Source organism: Chaetura pelagica, unplaced genomic scaffold, assembly GCF_000747805.2.
Source record: "Chaetura pelagica isolate M959 unplaced genomic scaffold, ChaPel_1.0 scaffold109, whole genome shotgun sequence".
Classification (NCBI taxonomy): domain Eukaryota; kingdom Metazoa; phylum Chordata; class Aves; order Apodiformes; family Apodidae; genus Chaetura; species Chaetura pelagica.
In genome coordinates, this window is record NW_009970725.1 from 13597712 (window position 1) to 13618469 (window position 20758).

At 39.7% G+C, this 20758-nt stretch overlaps 1 protein-coding gene across 1 annotated transcript in view; it reads left to right on the forward strand.

Moving 5' to 3' along the window:
- RAB31 (RAB31, member RAS oncogene family) overlaps positions 1 to 20342 on the forward strand; it is an 89886-nt gene extending 69544 nt beyond the window's left edge. The window contains 5 exon segments of the mRNA XM_010006933.1: positions 682 to 716; positions 718 to 739; positions 2587 to 2693; positions 8185 to 8294; positions 19983 to 20342. Of these exon segments, the coding sequence (XP_010005235.1) occupies positions 682 to 716; positions 718 to 739; positions 2587 to 2693; positions 8185 to 8294; positions 19983 to 20080 (372 nt within the window). The 3' untranslated portion in view covers positions 20081 to 20342.
- The last annotated feature ends 416 nt before the right edge of the window (positions 20343 to 20758 follow it).

The following is a 20758-nucleotide window of genomic DNA, read 5'->3' on the forward strand; positions in this document are numbered from 1 at the left end:
ACAAGCTGAAGTTCTAAATCAGCTGCTTAGTCATGGTAAATGATGAAAATTATGTTTTTCATTGGCAAGCTGTTGTTATTGTAAAAATATTTATTGCTTGGTTGTTTGGTTTGTTTTTTATTTTTTTCCTTAAAAATGCTTCCCTTGAAACAAAAAGCTGAAGAGTAACTTAAACTGCAAGAACCCATGTTTTTTCAAAAATACCTGTCATAGTATAGGATAACTAAACATGACAGGTTTTCCAAGTTTTCTGTCAAGCTAATTTTATCTGAGTGATTTCACAATGTTTGATAAAACCCAAACAGAAGCTAAATCCAGTCTGTTACAACTGCAAAGCAAAGTGTTGCTGTTTGTGAGGGGAAGGTGTCTATATGCTGCCAGGTTAGGCCTCCAAGTGTAGGTGATCTTCATGTCAAAATCAGTCCTCAGAGTCCATGCCCTGTAGTGGCAAAGATGCATTGAACCAGTAAGTGCTGATGGTGTAAACCCAGCTGAATGAAGCATGGCAGGAGGTAAGGGAGTTCTGTTTCCTTGGCATTTAAGGAAAATTAGAGGTGGGCAACATCTGTTTTCTGTGGTATGAAAGAAGGTTGGTGGTCCTGCCATGGCAAGTCTTTTTGACCTGACAAAATGCAGTAATTCTGATTTATCAATTTTTGGGGTGTGGTTATGTTTTAACAGTTTCACTCCCTGGCTCCAATGTACTACCGAGGTTCAAGTCTATGACATCACCAAACAGGTAAGACCTCCTCTACACTTTGTGCCTGTGTGAACTCCTTTGCTTGGGCCAGAGTTGGAGTTAAAATGCACAAATGCATAAATATTTATCTGTTAATTCCTGTTCATGTCAGTGGGGTTTATATGCTTTGGTTGTTGGTGTTGGTTTGGGTAGAGGTGTCCAACTGCCTTAAGAAAGTAAATATAAATTTCTACTTCTTTGTTGTTTAAACTTCACCTAGACAAAAGGTTGGAGACGTTGTCAAAGTTTCTTTGGATTTCCATAGCTTAAGTAGACAGGATAATATCCTGGAATACCCCCTTCCACCATCACCACCTGTGTGCTTTGTATGGAGTTGAATTTTTGCTACAAAAAGCAGCTGGCCACTTTATCAATTGAACTGAAATTCAGTTGTTTGCATAGTACTGATTTTAAAATTAATTTGTTTTAATTAAGCATATGATCTCATGTTTGCATTGTGGGACTCGTGTCTTAACTTTGAAGCCAGTAATGAAATACGAAGTCTCTGACCTTTCTCTCAACATTATTCAGTTGGGATGAAAATTGTATTTTCAGATCCTAAATGACTCTTGCTCAATTCTCAGTCAGAGCAGGCTAGGAGGTTCTAGCTGAATTCCTCTTCCATCACTTCAGAAAGAAACCCCCGCTGATAAAGCTGAGTTAGAGGAGGCGTTAATGGATGGACATGACAGTTCACTAGCATTTCATTCCTTTCCTGCCAATTGAATTATTTACTACTAGGTTGAGAGGCCTGGGTTGATTCTTTAGTGCATTAGTGTAATGATCTGTGGCTGATGATGGTGGTCACTGTTGCACAGTCATGCTGTTCTCCCTTGCTAATTTGCCAAGAAAAGACAAGGAAGGGTGAATCATGCTGGATTGATACTTATTTTTAATTTAAATACAGCCTTTGTTTTGCCAGCCTGTCTACAAGCTTACATGGAACAGCTCTCAGAATAAAGAGAAGGTCAATGTGTATTTCACCTTCTGAGGCTTATTATTCAGCATTGACCATTAAAGCAGAATGGATTTTTTTTTACCAAATGACTGATAGTGTTCTCCCTTCAGTGATACCAATACAGACATTCCTGGTTTAGACACAAGTCTTAAGTGCATGTCCGACAGGGAAAAAATATTTAAATTATTTTTTGAGCTGCCTTTGAGTTTCAGTAATAATTTCAATCATGCATTATAATTAGAATCTCTAGGAATGAAAGGGATTTTAATTATATTAGTTCATTAGTGTAAAGGAATAGAAAATTTACTGTTAAGAGGTAGGTAGCAACAAAAAGTGTTTGAATTTTGCAAGGGAAAAAGCCAAGTGTATTGTCACCTGTCTCTTTGGTTTCGTAATGGGTAAATTGAGGTTTGCCAGGTCACAGATTCAGAAATGCGAGAGGGAGGGGGTCACTGTGATAGCTGTAGGACGATTGGCTGTCACCAAAAATATGACAGTGGTTGAGATGGTAATCCACTGGTCAGAAGCTGAAATTAGACAACTGAAGTTCACACTAAAAGTGAAGGAAATTAGCTACTGGGCAACCTTAAAAGACCTGCTGTGGTAGTTTCCTCATTGCTGAAAATGTAAGGAAAACATTCTGTGCTGCTCTTGGGGGGGTGGGGGGCGGAAATGGAGAGTGTCCAAGTTGAAGAATTAATTTGAGGAAGTCTTACATCCTAAAGTTTGAAAAGCAGATTACTTAGATACAGTGATCTTATGGTCTTGTGATCTGTAAAATTACTATTGCATTACTACTGCCATAGCTGTGTTCCTTTAACTTCAAAAAATAAGCAAATGCATAAACGGAAAAGTGACTGTTTGCTTATTTGTTATTTCTCTGAGTTAGGATTCATTTCATACTTTGAAGAAATGGGTGAAAGAACTAAAAGAACATGGTCCTGAAAACATTGTGATGGCCATCGCTGGAAACAAATGTGATCTTTCTGATATCAGGTAATACATCAATTTTTGTTGTTCCTTTGATTGTAGAAACTATATTGTTCCCTTCCTTCAGGTAACCAATTTGTTTCATTGTTATAATAGTATATAATTTTGGTCAACTGTTTTGAGTCTTTCCTAGCACCAATGGTTCTGCCAGTGTACAACCTCAGAAGCAGCAGCAGAACTTAAATTATGTACATCTAAAAAAAACAAACAAACCTCTCTTTTACTGTCCTTCCTGTGTATTTGGATAATCCACACCCTTTAGCTGCTGAGTCATTGGGAATGAAAAGTATTCTCTTTTTATTTCTTCCACTCATGTTCAAAGGTGCAGGATGTATTTATTACCTGATGAGCGAAAGTAGCAACATAAAGCTAGAAGGATGGGCCTGAGGCAGAGTAATGCTATTCACAGAGTGGCTTAGAGAGCTTTGCAACAACTGGAAACTGTCCCATAATACTGGGTGTAGAAAGTGTGGTTTTGTTGTTTTTAGGAGCATAACCTCAAGTAAAACTTGTGTCACCTGTGTGAAGCAAAGAACCTCTTCAATAAAAGACAGGAGGGTGGAATCTGCCCTCCTGCAGGAAGAGCCAAGATTATTTTATTTGGGATGAGGGTGAAGCCAGAGTCACTCTTTTGCTTGTTAGCTCTGGTTTGGATTCACATTTATCCTTTCTGGAAACAGAAGCACATTCTGCTGTACAGTAGTGATCCTTTGTGTCAGTCCCTGACTCTGTTATATCTTGCCTCAACTATGACTACAGACTCAGTGGCTTTATTTGATGCTTTTCTCTTAGGACCTCATAACCTCTTATGATGTTGTTTTATAGTCCTTACTTTAGCACAGGTTCACCAGAGGCCTGAAACACGTGTATAACTTAAGTAGTGCAGTGCTTCCAAAATTAGACTGTGTTGGTTTGTTTGGTTTTTTTCTTTTAGTTTGGCTTTGTTTAGGTTTTTTTTATTTCCTTCCCCTGCCACTGTCAGCCATGAGCCAACATGAAACTGTGAGTCACTGCTTTCTGTAAGACCTGAACAAATCCTGATGCTAGAAGACTCCTGGTTTCTGTTGGGCTAAGAATCAGGGAAATAGATAGTGGATTGGCATCTTCTACATAGTGTTGTCATATGCTTGTCAATGTGATGAAGCTGAGTCCTATAATACAAAATTAAAGCTTTCCAAATGTGAAGTATATAATAAAACAAACAAACCAACCAAAAACCAAACACAAAACAGAGGAAAGGACAATTATAAGAAATAAGCATAAAAACCTGTTAGCACAAGCTGGAGTTTTCAGTTGCCCTGAGAGTCACTTTTAATTTATTTTTTAACTGCTCCCAGCAATAAAATTGCCTGGTTACATCAATGGTAGTAAGTTTGGAGATTGTGACAAACAGCACTAGTAATGAATCCATAAGCAGCCCTCTCTCTGCTTTTGGTAGCATTTTCCATGGCAGCAGGCTTTTAAATGCTGTTCCACCAGAGGAGGGTTAACCTGGGGACATGAAAGAAAACCTGCACTGTAGATGTGTTGTGAGAATACTTCCCACCACGTTCTTCTCAAATGCTACCTGTTGTTCACTGGTTGTTCATCAGCTGTTTCTTGCTCCTATTCAGCCAGTAGAGCTCTTCCATGCACAAATGTTTTGGCATTTGCAAGGTGCTCATTGATCTTGGTGAGCTAATGTAGTTTTGGTTGCTTAATTTTCATAATTATGAACAGTTTTGATATTTCTTTACATGCTGCTATTCTTTCTGCATCCCCCGGCCTTTTTTCTTTTTTTTTAAGTCATCCAGTGATGTTCAGTGAAAGATATTTTGGTGGACAGATAGAGAACAGACTGCATCTCATGTGATATTTCCACAGTTCTTCCAGCAATCTGATTGATTATGCAATACATGCAGCTGTATGTATTCTCTGGCTGCTTTATATCTTCAAATTGATTTCCGTGAAATGACTCTAGGTGAAATGTGTCACCTATTTATCAGAATTTTTCAAATGAGTAGAAAATACATATGCCTTTGGGCACAAAGAATTTAAAAATAAGATGATGTGAGCACATGAGCAAGCTGATGTGTGTATGCATTTTTGGCATATCTCTTTGATTTTGTAAAACTTTTTGCAGATGTTTTGCTGGGTATTTGAGTGACAGCTGCTTATAAGACCAAGGTGAATGGAAATAGATAGATGCAAATAGATCCAGGTCCAAGCTGATGTGAATCTGACATCCTGATGACTTTAGGAGATAATGTAGAGAGCATTGAGTAGAAGCAATAAGAGCTGATTATTTTCCTCTGGGAAAAGACTGTCATTATTTCTCATAAACATTGACCATGTTGCCCTTCTCATTTAGCATCTAAAATTTGCTTTTGAGCTGCCAAGATGGATTTGGGACACTGGGGTCATGCTGCTTTTCTCAATATTGTTAATATGCTATCAGCAGTTCTTGGCACTCTGTTGAAATAAATTTCTTCTACATTTTGAAGGAATTTTACAGGAAGACAGGCAGTTTTGTTTAGTATGAATCCTAATCTTTGTTATAGTGCTGTCAACTCTAGTACTGTTGAGTGTTTGGCATATTCTTAAGTAATAGTCTCTTCCTTCTGATGTGTCCTGTCCTTCTGACAGGTCATTAAATAGTATATTCAAAAATAGGAGCTGAGTTAAAATAGTGCAACTATCCAAAGTATTTTTTGAGCATTATAGAAGTTAATAGTTATAATAGCAACTGAGATGTGCTTACTTCCCTAAAATTATGGTGTACCTTCTTAACAAAGCATGTTCACTGCAAATTACCAGATCCTTGGTTAAAAGAATTCAGCAGAATTCCATACTGAAACCTTCTCTCTATTAATTCAGAATATATTTTATTCATTAATTATTCAGGTAATCTCAAGGGAGAATGAGTCAATAGAATGATTTGGAAAGAACAAAATGCAATAATTGGCACTTTTCATAATACATATTCTTGTAACTTTCCCTGTAGCCCTTGAACAACACTGTCTCAACACTCCACTGTTGGTTCTTGCCTTCTTCCCTCTCCACTCCATCTTGGGTTTTTTCATCCCTTTGCTTTACAGTTCAAGTGTTTGTGCTTTTCCTTTTTCACAAGGCAGCATTTTAGCAGAGTTGACATCCATATTACAATAACTCCACGTGACGCATGAAGCCTTCTCAGTGCCAGCAGCACTTGAGGCTGATTGCCCCTGTGCTGTGGAAGTTTCTAGGCTTCCTTTAGAAATGTAATTGGAGAAGGCTAGAAAGTTTTGTGGTACCTCCTCAGAATATTGTCACTTGCTGTTGTTTTACCTTTTTCTGCTTTCTCATCTAAATTACAGCAAGTTGAAGGTCTTAATTACATAAGCCCATGCTCTCACATTTCTTCCTTTACTGTTGTTTGAATATTATGTTACATAGTAAAGTCCCTTTTTTCTTATCTCAAAGACCACCTGCAGATGGTGGTACCTTTCATAATAAAGGCAAAGGTGCCATTTCAGAAATAGTAAGAGGAATGCTGCCTTCTCTGTGTCTTCTGCCATTAAAAGTCATGTAATACAAGGAAGCAAGTAATGGAAACAAGCTCTGGATCCACATGCTGGAAATGCAGGCTAATTTTTTTTTTTTAAACGACTTGTAATAAATCAAGCAATTATTCTGCCTCTCTGCATGTTTCCCAAGCAGCAGATCTGATTTATTTAAAATACATACCCCCATAAACTAATTGTGAAATTGCATTGCTGTGCTCCCACCTAGGTGCCTCCAGTTAAAGTCCAGGACACTCATACTAGGAGGAAATTGTGCTAGGAGCCTCTGGATTGGTACTTTGGAGCTGTGGGGAAGGAGTTCGTGCAAATTCTGCATGTGCAAGAGAGAGCAATAAAGCCACAAAAAACACACCAGTTGATGTATTGAACAACTGGAAGAAAAGCAGTACTGGCAGCCTGATGTTTCAACACATGCTCCCCTGTGCCCTGAGTGCCTACTAACATGTTCAGTCTCTGATTCTGAGGGGTTGCTCAAAAGTCAGGAATATCAGTTACAGGCAGCAGTGGACACGAGCAGATTCAGCTTTGCCACCTGGCTCGGGCGAAAACAAGGTCAGCGTGGGGCTTGCTTTGTGTCTGAAGCAGAGGTGTTTTGCATATTGCAAACTGCATTTGCCAGCTTTTGGCTTATGAAGCATTGGCTGCAAAAGGATCATGTTCTACCCGTGGTTTTAAGACAACGTCATTTTGGTTGTCTTTTCCCAGTGAACTTGGAACTCCCAAATTGCTCTTACAATGTGCTTGGACTCCTTGGCTTTCGTATTTGTTTCAGAATATCTCTTGTTTTCTTGCTGCTTGTAAACACTTAGACATATGATGCTCTACTAATTTAATTCCACAACAGTTGTACCTGTCACAGTTTGACTCAGGTCCGACAACAATGCTCTCGATCCCCCCTCCCCCCAACCCAGGTAGGGAAGGAGAGAGAAAAAAAGAGAGAGACTTGGCTGGATTGAAAACTAAACTACACAGCTTTAATTAAAACACCAATGAATTATACAAGAAAATATATACAATTATATACAGATATATTCAGGTATGGGCAAAAGCCTCTCGCCTCCCCCCACCCCAGCAACTCCCACAGCACTTCCCTGAGCTGGGAAGAGTCCCGAGGAATCCCGGAGCTGCTGCTGGAAGAAGAGCAGAGAGTTATGGGGGTCAGGAGAGATCAAGCCTGAGGATCGACGGTGATGGATGAACAGAGTCCTCCCTGGACGCCGGCCATGGATGGAAGAGAAGGGGAGAAGAAGAGAAGGAAGGAAGTTGTCTTCTGTGATCTCTGACCTTCCTCTGAGCTTACGTAGATATATGGAATGGAATATCTTTGGCCAATTTTGCTGTCTGTCTAACTCAGCCTCCTACTGGGGGGGGTCACAGATCTCCCCATAGTGTCTGAGCTGGCAGAGTGCAGGTGCAGCCTTGAAGCCTCAGTAGTTAGAAAAACATTCCACTGTCTTATCAGCCTAGCAGAACACACTGTTGCTAGTTACAAGAAAGCTTACTGAAGGAAAAAAAAATCAGTAAAAAGAAAAATTGGCTTCATCCTGGCTCAAACCAGGACAGTACCCTATCTTGTTTAAATATTTGGTATGGACAGTAGGGCTTGCTGACTGAATCAGCAGAGCTGTTTGTCTTTTCTCTAGTGTTTTAATGCTTTTCTTATCCAGGGTCAAGTTAAAAAACAAATGAGGTTGCAATTTAAATTATCTTCCTTTTTTAAAGGCATAGATTCAGCAGCTAGGTCTAAGAAATCTGCAAATTCATAATTTTGGTATTTTGAATATGATGATTTAAATACCTGAAGAAGAAATATAGTACTTACTTTGCAGGGAAGAAGAGCATGCTAGTGCTTTTCTGATTTGGCTGTATTTGAGGTTGGTTGTTTGTTTCAGATAAAATTATTTTTTGAAAATTTGGTTTCTTTTATTTGTAAATTTATAATTTTTTTTTCATAGGGAGGTTCCTATGAAGGATGCCAAAGAGTATGCAGAATCTATAGGTGCAATTGTTGTTGAAACCAGTGCGAAGAATGCTGTTAACATTGAAGAACTTTTTCAAGGAATAAGTAAGTAAATGCCTCCTCTTTTTTTTTTTTTTTTTCCCCCTGTGATTGTTTGGAGGTCTTCTGAAAATAGCTGTCTGTTTTGGGTCTAAAAACTTTCCCAAGGACATGAAGAATTGCACTGTGCCAGCAGTATGGCTGCTGTTTATGCAAATGTAAATTCAGAATGACTTTAAATACACAGCAGATAGTAGATGCAGGGTAAGCCTGTTACTTCTAAATCTGTATATACATCCTGACCTGGGTCACATCTTCTGTTTCAGACCAAGCCTGCTGTAGAGGCAGTGCTGTTGATCTTATCAGGCTGGTAAAAACCTAAATGTTGAGAAATGTGCCTGAAGGGCTGTGATACGTAGGAAATAGTCATTGCAGTGGAATCTGGTTTTTGGTTTTGTTTTGGTTTATTTTTTAAAATTCTCTCCAGGTCTTTTAAACAAGATGAGACTGATTCTTCATGAGGAGAAGAGAAAACTATTTGTTCAGTTTGCCTTCTTGGCTTTCCAGTTTTGGTCTCTAGCTACAAGTGGGAAGGACCTTGTGGGCTTAAAGAGACATCAGGAGGCCTTCAGTTCAACTTTGTGCTCAAAGCAGGCTGAATGGTGAATTCATACCAGGTTGTTTAGGCCATTGTCTGTGTGGGCCCAAGGCCTGAGGTTCCACAAGCATTCTGGGCAGCAAGTCCAGTGTTTAATAGTCCTCACAGTGGCATTCCCCTGGTGTACCAAGTCAGAACCTCTCCTGATTCAGTTCACGGTCACCATCAGTTGTTGGATGCACCTCAGTAAAGAGCCTGGCTCTGTCTTCTTAGCAACCCTCCCCTTAGGTACTGACAGGTGGTTTTTCAGTCCCCCAAAGCCATCACATCTCAAGGCTGAACAGGTGCCATTTCCTCAGTGTCTCCTCAAAGGACAAGTGCTCCAGCCCCCTAACCATCTTGGTGGCCCTCCTCTGAGCTTGCCCTCAGTTTGTCAACATTTTTCTCGTATTGTGAGGCCAAGGTGGATGCGTTACCCAGACTGTGTTAGACTGTATCTAGAGGACTGAACCACTTCACTTGACCTACCAACTTGGCTCTTGTTGGTATGACTCAGGATGCTGTTGGTCATCCTTGCTGCCAGAGCATGTCGCTGGCTTGTGCTCAGCTTACTGCTCTTGGGTCCTTTTTGGCAGAGCTGCTTCCTGGGCAGCCAGTCCTCAGCCTGTTTTATAGCCGGGGGCTCTTTCTACCCACAAGCAGGACCAGGCATTTGTCCTTTCTGAACCATATAAGGCTCCTGTTGGCACATTCCTCCCTCCAGCCTGAGGCCCCCTGAACAGCAGCCCTGCCCTTAAGGGTATTGAATGTGTCTCTGAGTTGGCTATCTGTGGGTTGAAGTGGGTGCATATTTTTTCTTCCTTCAGGCCACTAATAAAAGGAATTAAACAAGGTACTGCACTTGTAACTGCCCTACAGGTATACACATACTGGCCTTTAAGTCTGATCATAGAACTATTCAGGTTGGAAAAAGACCCTTGGGATCACCGAGTCCAACCATCATCCCTGCCCTACAAAGTTCTCCCCTAAACCATATCCACCTACACCACAACCAAACGACCCTTAAACACATCCAGGGATGGTGACTCAACCACCTCCCTGGGCAGCCTATTCCAGTGTATAACCACTGTTTCTGTGAAAAAAAACCAACCCTAATGGCCAGTCTAAACCTCCCCTGTTGCAGCTTGAAGCCATTCCCTCTTGTTCTGTCACTAATTACCTGTGAGAAGAGACCAGCACCAACCTCTCTACCATGATCTTTCAGGTAGTTGTAGAGACTGATGAGGTCTACCCTCAGTATTCTCTTCCTCAAACATTCTTCATATGAAGAATTCTTGAAGTAGCTGAGAATGTTTAGTTTGAGGAAGAGGATGATCCAGCCAATTTTCCACACAGCTAACGATCTGCCTATCTACAATAACAGTCTGCCTGTGCCTGCCTATAATATTCCAACTTGGATCTGTCATGGATGCTGTAGGATAAAGCATACAAAATCTTGCTAAAGTCAAGGTAGACAACATCCAGTGCTCTCCCTCAATCACAATTTCAGTCATATTATCTTTTACGGCAACCAGGTTGGTTGGACATGGTTTACCCTTGGTAAGTCCATGCTGACTGGTTCTGGTCACCTCCTTTGCCTTCAAGTGCTCAGAAGCAACTTCTGAGAGGATTCGCTTTGTGGTTTTCCCAGGAAGCAGAATGAGGCTAACCAGCCTGTAGATCCATGGCTTGTTATTGCCCATTTTGAAGACAGATAACATTCATCCTTCTTAGCATTTCTTTCTTAGTCCAAAGAGCTCCATGATTTGATCCTCTTCCACAACTGGTGTTTCCTGCTATCCCCAAATCCTGTTTTGTAGGGCAGAAGCCTAGGAGACAGCATGCCCAGAAACTAAACTTTTTTTCCCTGAAGTCTTTGCTTAAACTGATATTCCTAGAATGCACTGGTTTTCTTTTGTCTCCTTTAAAAAAGGAGGAGTGTACAAAATGCCTGTCTGGAAAAAACGGTTCTTCCATGTGATAATTCACTTGATTGTCTGCATCTGTAACTTGTGAATGTTTTTGCAGAGGAACTCATCCTTGCCATATAATTAGATAATTAGTTTCTGTCGTTGATAGGCAATGCTGCAGCTGGCAGCATACACTGTCCCTAATAATGGATATAACAGACAAGGAAAATCAGCTAAATTAAGTTTAGTATGAACTAGATACCCAGGCAAGTGCACTTAATTCCACGGGCAATTATTTCTATAAATAGAAATATTTGCTCTCAGTGGATGTACTTGTGACCTTATCAAGTACTCAGAGGAGAGAAAGGAGAGTTGGTAGTGTATGTTTATAGAAATACAGTGGAAATCAACTGAAAAAATGCTTAATTGGCAGGAGAATTAATTAGTATGATTGTGACTGGACAGAGGGTATGGATATCTTACTGGCATTTTACACCACGTCAGTCTTTGTGCAGTTTCCAAAAAAGTCTGTCTATGCCCAAGTTGCATGGCAACATTTCTGCCTTGTCAGTACATGATGTCCTTCTGTGGCCAAGTCACCTGCCCTTTTGACTGATTTTATTTGTGTGGTGCCCTATAAGTCATGCTGCAGCTTTGATTTTGCTTTCACACTGCCTGAGAGTTCATGCCCTTCTCTTTGTGCTGCTGCAGAAGGGTGCAGCTCCCCAGCCTCTGAACAGAGAGACAGCAACATCTGTTTGCCTTGGATCTTGTTGGTAGACTCTCTGTATTGCCTGTTTTACAGCCTGGATTTGGAAGGACGTTCCAACATGCATGGAGAATTTCTCCATTGAAAACCTGCTTGAAATTCATACACCAAACAGAGAGGCTAGACTACGTTTTAATTCAGCTAAAAAATTTACCTCCTGCTTGCTTACATTTTTCATTTCTCAGGGGTATTTTAACATAATCGTTTTTGCTTCCTAAGGTGTCTTAACAACTGTCTCTTTTCCAGGGAAAATGTTGTGAATGGAAACATGAAATAGTATGATGGGAAAAAATTACTCAACATAATGATATAAAGAAGACAGAAAATAGAAGGGGAACTGGGCTGTTTTGCTGACAACCAGATAAATATTGAAAAAATTGTAGAGATTATAGACAGATCACTTAATTTCTAAGGTTATTATATTACACTATTTTAGAAAGACTTTAAAAAATAAGTTTCTCTCAGGATTTGAGTTTTTGATTGCTTTGAAGGATGACTTAATAACACAGGCTCCATAGAAATCTGTTGTCCTTAATTGTACTCAAGAAAATACAAGATGTGGAAGACTAGAATCAGAAACCAAGTTCCTGGTTTCTGAAGATGGAGCAAAGCTGGCAGAAGGGGGACTCTGCAGTCGGTGTACTCAGGCAAATGAGGCAGCAGTCTGCACAGGAGTTGGCCAAGTGAGTGTTCTGGAGTTTTCATTGAGCTATGTGATGGGAAGCAGCTCCTGACTGTTGCACCCCAGTGATTTCAGATGGCAAGCCACTACACTTAACCTGGTTATGTTTAGCAACGCCTGACTGAAGGCTTGCTGGGGTTATGAAACATCACGTGGCTGTTTTATTTCTCTGTAGACAAGAAAATAATATTTTTAGTACAGTTGTATATTCCCTACCTGGGCTAAATTTTTTCCAGTGTCTTTCTTGGAAGGTTTTTGACATAAAAAGGGCTTAAGACTATACAGGGGTTTTTCATGTGTTCCAGTAGGGTTTTTTTAATAGCTGAGTGTCTATAGGATCAAATGTTATTAATTTTTTATTCCCAGCCTTAGAAGAATCATAGGCACAGTGGCTCCTTGTCGCTGGTTTATACTTCAGCAGAAACAAAAATGCCAGGAATGTATTATCCGATCACAGCATAATAAAGTTGTGCCTGTGCAGGGGGGGTTATGCCAGTTCTGTATTGCCCTTTTGTGGCTGTGGGGTTTTAGTCTACTGCCCACTGCTTGTGCCTGGGAAGGCAGCTTGCCCATTAAAGCCAGCTGGTTTTCAATAACTAAACAAGCTGCCCCAAGTGTACTGTCATTTAGTAGCAATCACACCCTTGCAATTTTCCAACAGCCGTTCTTTTAACAGCTCAAATAAGCCTTAGTTACCTAATTCAAAGCTAGTGCACACCCAGCTGTTTCTCTTCAGCCTGTGTGTGTTGCCTGTTACCCAAGCGTGAAGGTGCCCCAGATATGAAGAGAAGGTTGCGTGAAATCTGTCCTCTGTAAATGATAGAGGAGAGACTCTGCCTCCCAGGTTAATACCAGTTGGCAGCAGTAGGTCCAAAGGTAAACAGGCAGTGGGATGAGTAAGCAGCTGAAGAATACCTAGGCAAGTGAAATATGAAATAACCTTGTGCTTAAACAGAACAAAAACGACAGGCGTGTGTTACTTTTTGAAGTCTGGTAAATTATGAGCTACAAAAGGGGGCAGGATTGAAGCATTTCAGCTTCTTGTGTTGAGGATGAGAGGGAAGCAAGGAATAAAACCGTTGTTCTAAGGAAAGTGTAAAGAGTTGTTAGCATGCTCAGCCTTATTGTTGAGTACTATGAGAAAGAGAGACAGGCTTATGTTTGAAAAATCCAGATGAGTATATTCTTCCTAGATGCGACTCCTTAATTAGAGCAGAGAGTTTCTGTCTCAGGATACAACCTTTCATTTGGTAAATGCTCAGTTATAAATGTATGAAGCTATTGATTTTCTGATGGTTTGCATTAGAAGCTCAGAAGCAGCATCAGCAGCTCATATACTGAATACTTAGTGTAACCCAAATACTTGTTTCCTAGAAATACTGGAAAATTTAAAAAAAACCACAACAACAAACACAAAAACAACCTACCCAAATGCTAGAGTTTACAGTTTAGCCAGTTGTATACTGAACAAACTAGAGAAGAATGTTTGAAATGTCTGTCTGTGGAAGAGGGAGGGATCCTTCCCAGTGGGCATTCAATGCTTGCACTGACTCAGATGGACTTGGATGGGTGGAATTGCAGGTGTACAGTTTTCAAGCTTTATGAGTGATGAATAGGGTGGTTTTCATCCTCTTATCTGCTGACTTGCCGGGATCTGTGTACTACTCTGAAGAGGCCTATGAAGACATTTTAAGAAAAGCAAGTTCATTTATGTTACAGAGCAAGTTTCTCATGTCATTTTTAAGGCAGCCCAAGGTCCTGGTTGAATTTTTGCAGAGGGTGTTTGTGAACACCCTGTGAAAGGAGGAAGAAACGTTGCCCTAAATTAAAGATGTTTGTGATTATATTCTTTACAGTTTATGCTCTTTATATTTCTAGGATTAGTTCTCCTCTTGCTTTCAAATTAAATGAATGAAACAAAACTTACTGGCCCTTGTACTGCTCTTAAACTTGTGAGAATCTGGATTTCTCTGCAACTGTAGGAAAGCTCTTCAACATAGATTAGTAAATAAACCAAAATAGCCCAAAGTTAATTATAGCAGGACCTCAAATCAAGGTTGAATGTCTTAGTAATTAAAGTAGTTAGGCATTCTGTTGTTTACTTTGATGCATGTAAGATGTCCATAATCTTTTTTTTTTTTTTCCTGCAGATTTTAATTTAATGTTGCTAGCAAGAATTCAGTGTCACCCTCCGATGCTTTTGTTTAAAAACCAAACATAAAAGCTGTTCTTGCTTGCATGGAGATGCTATTAGATATGTTATTAGAAGTATTAAAATAATTGCAACTTATCTATGTTTAGTTATACAGTATCCTTTATTGTAAATATGTGTTACCTTGCACAAAAGCTTACAACATGAAGTAAACAGTAGTCATCTCTGTCAGTTAAGGAAATGCTGCTTCACTGCAAGTATGAGGCTGACTAGTGGGCCAAGCTTTATAAACCATGTTAGAGACATGGGAAACTTCTAAAAGACCAGTGAAACTGGTTTGAAAGGAGATAAGAAGTGTCACTGTCACAAGTCCTACAGGTGCAGAGTCTTGTATGCAAATACAAGAACTGCTGGATAAGATGTGCCTGCTTCACTCTGCCAAGCATTCACAGCTGACTGTGCTTTACTAATGAAGTTTAGAGAGAGCAATTCTTTGCAAGGGCTCATCTTGCTCTCACACAGCTAGCTATTTCAGGAGGTTCTGGCCATTGTATAGCTATTTTACCACTACTTGAAGAAGTCTAGCTTTTCTCAGGTGAGCCACAGCAGTCACATCCACAGATTGCTGCTTTTGAACAGAGTGGAATGGATTTCACAGCTTGCACTAATGAGAATCTCCCCTTCCTCTGCCTCATTAAAAAAATTAAGTTGTATGCAGAATTGTTGTCGTTGTGTTAGATAGTAGGACTGTGCTTCTTTTGGCCTTGGACCTTATAATCTGGATATGCCAACTCAGGTTGATCACAACTGTTTTCCTTTCTGCTACACATTAAAAGAGTATCTGTTCAGTGCACTGTTGTGTTTATTGTTTTGTCAGCATGGTAATCAGTTGTTTGTTTTTTTTCCCTTACCCTCAAGTTTAAGGCTGTTTCCATCTTGTACAGGTCAATGATTAAACTAGTTTAATGTTAAAACAACAAACCCCAAAATCCCAACTCCAAGCCTCATTTTTCTGAGCTGATGGATGCCACAGCTTATAGCTGGAGCATTGCATTTAAAAAGAAAGAGAGCAAATTTTATTACTGTAATGATGCATTGTGCTTCCAGCTGCAGCAGCACAAACCCCATCTGCCTGCCTGCCACCCTGTCCTTGCTGCCTCTCTTGCTTCCCTGCTGCATTTTGCATTTGTTTCCTTTCCCATTTTGTTTACCTCTTCTCCCACCCTCCCATTTCCCGATCCATTTGCCTCTGGCAGTCTCAGAACCACAATTCTCAGATTGCTGATTAATGTCTTGACGTTAGTAAGTTTCAGATTCAGTAGCAGGAGTGGGAACCCCACCAGGCATTGGAGAAGACTCTGACCTTCATCCTGGACTGCCTCAGCCCAACTCAAACATGCCAGGAAGGAGGAGATGCAGTTAATTTGGTGCTCCCCACCTGTTAACCTGGATGGTTCACTTCAGAACCATGACAATTACTGTAACCCTGCATTTGAGCAGCACCTTGTGACTCTTACTGTTTTAAACACTATGGTGTGTTTACTAGAATGAGATAATGGAGGACACCAAGACTTCTGCACAAATGTGTAGAAGTGCACGTTTATAAACAATTTTGTTGTGCAAAATCCATGAAACATGGCCTAAATGTTACTGAAATTAAACCAGAATGTATAATAAGTTATTTAATTAATGGAAGTTAAAAATCTAATTTTAGATAGAAATGGAGTGTAGCACTGGTGAGGCCACAACTCAAATACTGTGTTCAGTTTTGGGCCCCTCAGTAGAAGAGATGGAAGTGCTGGAGCAAGTCCAGAGAAGGGCAATGAAGCTGGTGAAGGGTCTGAAGTGCAAGTCTTATGAATAGCATCTGAGGGAACTGGAGTTGTTTAGTCTGGAGAAAAAGAGGCTCAGGAGAGACCTTATTACTCTCTGCAACTACCTGAAATGAGGTTGTCACGAGGTGGGGGTTGGTCTGTTCTCCCTAGTAACAAGTGTTAGGACAAGAGGAGAAATAGTTTTAAGTTGCACCAAGGGAGGTTTAGATTAGATTTTAGAAGAAACTGATTCACTGAAAGGGTTATCAAGCACTGGAACAAGGTGCTCAGGGAGGTGGTCAAATCACTATCTCTGCAAGTATTTAAAAGATTTGTAGTTGTGGTGTTTAGGAATACAGTTTAGCACTGGAGTTGGTAGAGTTAGGTTAATGGCTGGACTCAATGATCTTAAAGGTCTTTTGCAACCAGGACGATTCAATGATTCTGTGAAGTATCAACAATGGGAACCATATGGAACTTCTACACTGTCTCAGTCATAGTATATCCCTAAGTTCCTCATTTTACCAGTTCAGCTGCAGAGTTCTTAAATGAATGTGTGTGCATTTGTTTTTCTCTGTGTGATTGACTGTTTTGTCTGGAATCCCAAGATGTGCTGTTGGTGGCTTTGGGCAAGCTGGCTGGTTGTATCCGGCTCTGTAAAATGGGGAAAAGACAATATTTGTGGTTTAGTTTGTCATCTTTATGTTTGGCAACAGAAGAGTTTGATCTCTCAGGAACCTTTTGAGCTGACTATCTTAACAAAGCAGTCTGTGGTTTGAAGAGGAATTGTCTCAATCTATTTCTTCAGCAGAATTGCTGGGCTGGCTGGCTGGGGACTACTGATCCTCTCTAGCATCAACTGCCTGAAAGAAACAGCATAAATTAACAATTCTGTACATTGTCTAATACATGGGTGTCTTTTATTTTTCTGGATCAGAGAATTTGTATGCCAGTGAGATATACTTTTACTATTAGTATATACTTTTTTCTAAAATTAATTCAGTTTATGACCTCTGTTGATCCAGCTATATTTGAGTTGGTGTCAGCAATATGGATGCCATATTCATCAAGAGCTGAATGACAAGTTGTGATGACCATGGTGCTTTTAGGTAGCAATAATGATTGAGCTGGTTTAGAAGCAGGAAGTACAGATGCAGGCTCAGCATTTCACTGCTCATCCATAGTGTTCTGCTGCTGCTTAAACCTTTCTGTATCACAGCCTCTGCAGTGAGACTAGCTGTCAAGGAGGCCCAGGGAGAGACAATCAGTCAAACAGATTTCTGACTGATTATTTTTATCTACTGCTCCTAACCCTTGGTGAAAAATAGTAAGTGAGATAAAACTCACCTACTGAAAAAAACAACACACCTCTCATTCTTGAAAAACTTTAACTGCTTAAAGCTTGCTTATTTCCTTGTATTGCATCCAAGGAAGGGTATCCAAACAGCAGAAAATGTGGCTAGTTAATGACAAACAGCAGTTACGTTCAAAGGCCAGAATGACTAATCAGCCAATACTATGTGTAGAGATTTTTTTTCTCTTTATTATTTGCAGTTGTTATCTGTGTGATTTTTTTATCATTTTGAGACATGAAATAAATCAAGGTGATTCTTAATAACATGTATTTTGTCCTGGTCTGAACTAGACAAAGTGCTTGCTAACCTTGAAGCCTGCAATGGTTCTGCTCCAAAGATAAGCTTGCTTGCTCCTTTGCATACACAGCAAAAGTAGTGTAGAAAAGACTTGAATATGAAATGCTGCATGAGAACCAAAAAGAGGTAACATAGTTGTCTATTGTGGACTTCTAAAATGAAAGTTAAGCTCATTTGCATGTGAAAGCTCTCCTCTTCCAAACTTGCTGTTAGAAGAACCAAATGTTTAGAGAGTATTTGCTTAGTTATGGAAACAGCGTCTGCAGACTACCGTTTTTTTAGCTACATTGTCAGATTGACAAGGTTTTATTTTATCTGGATCTGAGTTGAAAGCACTCTGGAAATACTAGGTGCCTAATGCACAAGTTCTGTCCAGGACTCTACAGTGACAGCATTACCTTCTTGGAATGCCTCTCACAGATACTATGTTCTTCTTATTCTCAGTTTCAAGAATTAATGGATTCTCTCTAACAAAGCCAACAAACAAAGCCAACAGAACTAATGCATGTAACAACTGTGTCTATAATCAGCCATTCTGCTTTTTCTTTTACTTTGGAGGGAGACTTGGAAACATGAAATGCAAACATAATGTAAGCAGGGTGTGAAGTTGATATTTTAGTGACCTAAATAGAGTGCAGCATTTTAATGTCAGTGTTCATACATGCTTCAGCCTTTGACATACCTGTTTCTCACTCTGTTGGACCAGATATTTTATCTTTAGCTTGGTAATGTGAGGAATTTCCCCCCTCTGATTCAGCTGGACAAACACCCGAGATTAACTGCTTCAAAAGTCACACTTTTGTGGTGTTACACACTTGTATAGAACTGACTGAATGAAAGAGGTGAATTTTTTTATGGTTTTGACCAAAGGTAATTTAGGGACAAATTTTATACATTAAATTTTGCTGTTTGCTTTCACTGAGATTGGATTTTACCCTCCAACAAACACCCCCGAAGTAATTTGTAGGACTCAGGGTTCAACATTTGCACATAATCCAAAGAACTTTTGGCAAAAGAGAGTTGTGAATAAATGCAGCAAAGGATGGGGAAATCAAAACTATAAAATCCACCTGGATTATGATGAGTTGTTCACAGGAGCGTTATGCTCTCTGGAAGTGGCATATAACAATTTTAACTTCTGTTGCTTAAAAAGGGTAATGGTATAACCAGCAGAAAGTCACAGAAAGTAGATGCAACTTCTGAAAAAATGTCATCAAATCTGTAAGGTAATGAGAAAGTATATTACCATGACTGTAAACTCCCGAGATACTGATGGAGAGATCACAGAATTGATTTAATGGAAAAGCTAGGATCACACCAGAGACACAGAATAGATTGCACCTGGGACAATCTTGAGTTTCCATTTATAATTCTAATTACTAAGCACATTGTGTGTTGTCCATGAGTAGGAAGCCAGCTAGACAAAAGAGGCAGCAGTACCAAAAGGGCACATGGGGGAGGGAGTTGAAGCAGTGCCTTCTGCCTCTGGGAGACATCTCTAGCTCTCCTGTGTTTGCTGAAATTTTTTCAAACACTTAAAATAATCACTCCATAAAGTGGTTAAAAAGTCAGGAGAGTTGGGGGAGGGGAGAGGATGGTGTTGAGTAATCAAAGTTGTCAACTGGAAAGACATGGGTACCCCACAAAAGAGGGAGGGATCCAATGAAAAAAACGGGGGTTTTTTGTGTTTTTTTTTGTTTTTTTCCCCAAGTGTAGGCAGCATGTGTTTAGTTACAGTGCTTTGCAAAACTCTAGTGTACAAGAACTAAATGCCATGCAGATTTTAGTACAGGTAAGATCTTGTTTAACTAACACTGTTTGTGTTGAAGTGAAATGAGGAGTTGTAAGGTGCTTAGCAAGATGTTTATCTTTTTTAAATAAGAGGCTACCATTTCAGTGTACTACATTTCAGTGTACTTCATGCATTCTCAATAGCCATACTTCATATATATTTTTTTTAAATGAGAAAATCTTTTGTAAGCAGAATGCAAGGAAAAAGATTCACTGTACCCAGGAGGCAATTGTTTCTGGTGAAGTTTCGTAGATGTGATTATTACGCAAGCTAAATTGTTCTGTTATCTGCGTGTGTTGTTACTACATCAGGAAAATTGAATTCACTGTCTCCTCATGTCTTTCAGGTCGGCAAATTCCACCCTTAGATCCTCATGAAAGCAGTAACAACGGAGCAATCAAACTTGGAAAGCAGACTTCACAGACGGGTAGGCGGTGCTGCTGACCCGGCTTGATCTTTTCAGATTTACTTGAAAAACAGCACCATTTGCTTTTTCACTGAGAAAGGACTTCGTGATCTCAGTGATGTGGCTCCTTATTTTGAAAGCAGTAATATCAATACTTCCCATGAGCAATAATACAAGGACCAGAGGCAGAAGGCTTTACTTCAAAGAGATTTTGCGAAACAGTTGGAAAATCCTCTTTTAATATCCTGTCAAAATTACAGTGTCAAAGTACTCTGATTCTTTTTTTTAAGCCAAGGACTGGGTTTTTTTGTTGGTTTTATTTTGGTTTGAGTTGGGTTTTTTGTGTTTGTTTTTTTTTTAATAAAAACATCCTTTTATATATAAATTCTAGATTTACTGCAAAAACTTCTCTTCTTACATTGCAAAGTGGACTTTCTCTGTAATAATAGGAGGAAAAAACCCCACAGAGCCCGACTTCTGGCTTACTGTTTCTCTACCATCTTTCTAGCTGGACTCTGCTTCTGTATTTTTCTAAATTTGTAGCTTCATCTCATACTTTCAGTAAACATAATCAAGAAATGGACAAAATTTGCTAACTAGAAAAAAAATGTATACAAAGGATGAGTGAGTGCCATTTTTATGGGCTAGAAGTCAAAATCTGTGTCAGGAGGTGCTGTGTATGTGGAAGGAGGAGTTGTCATGAAGGAGACTGCTGG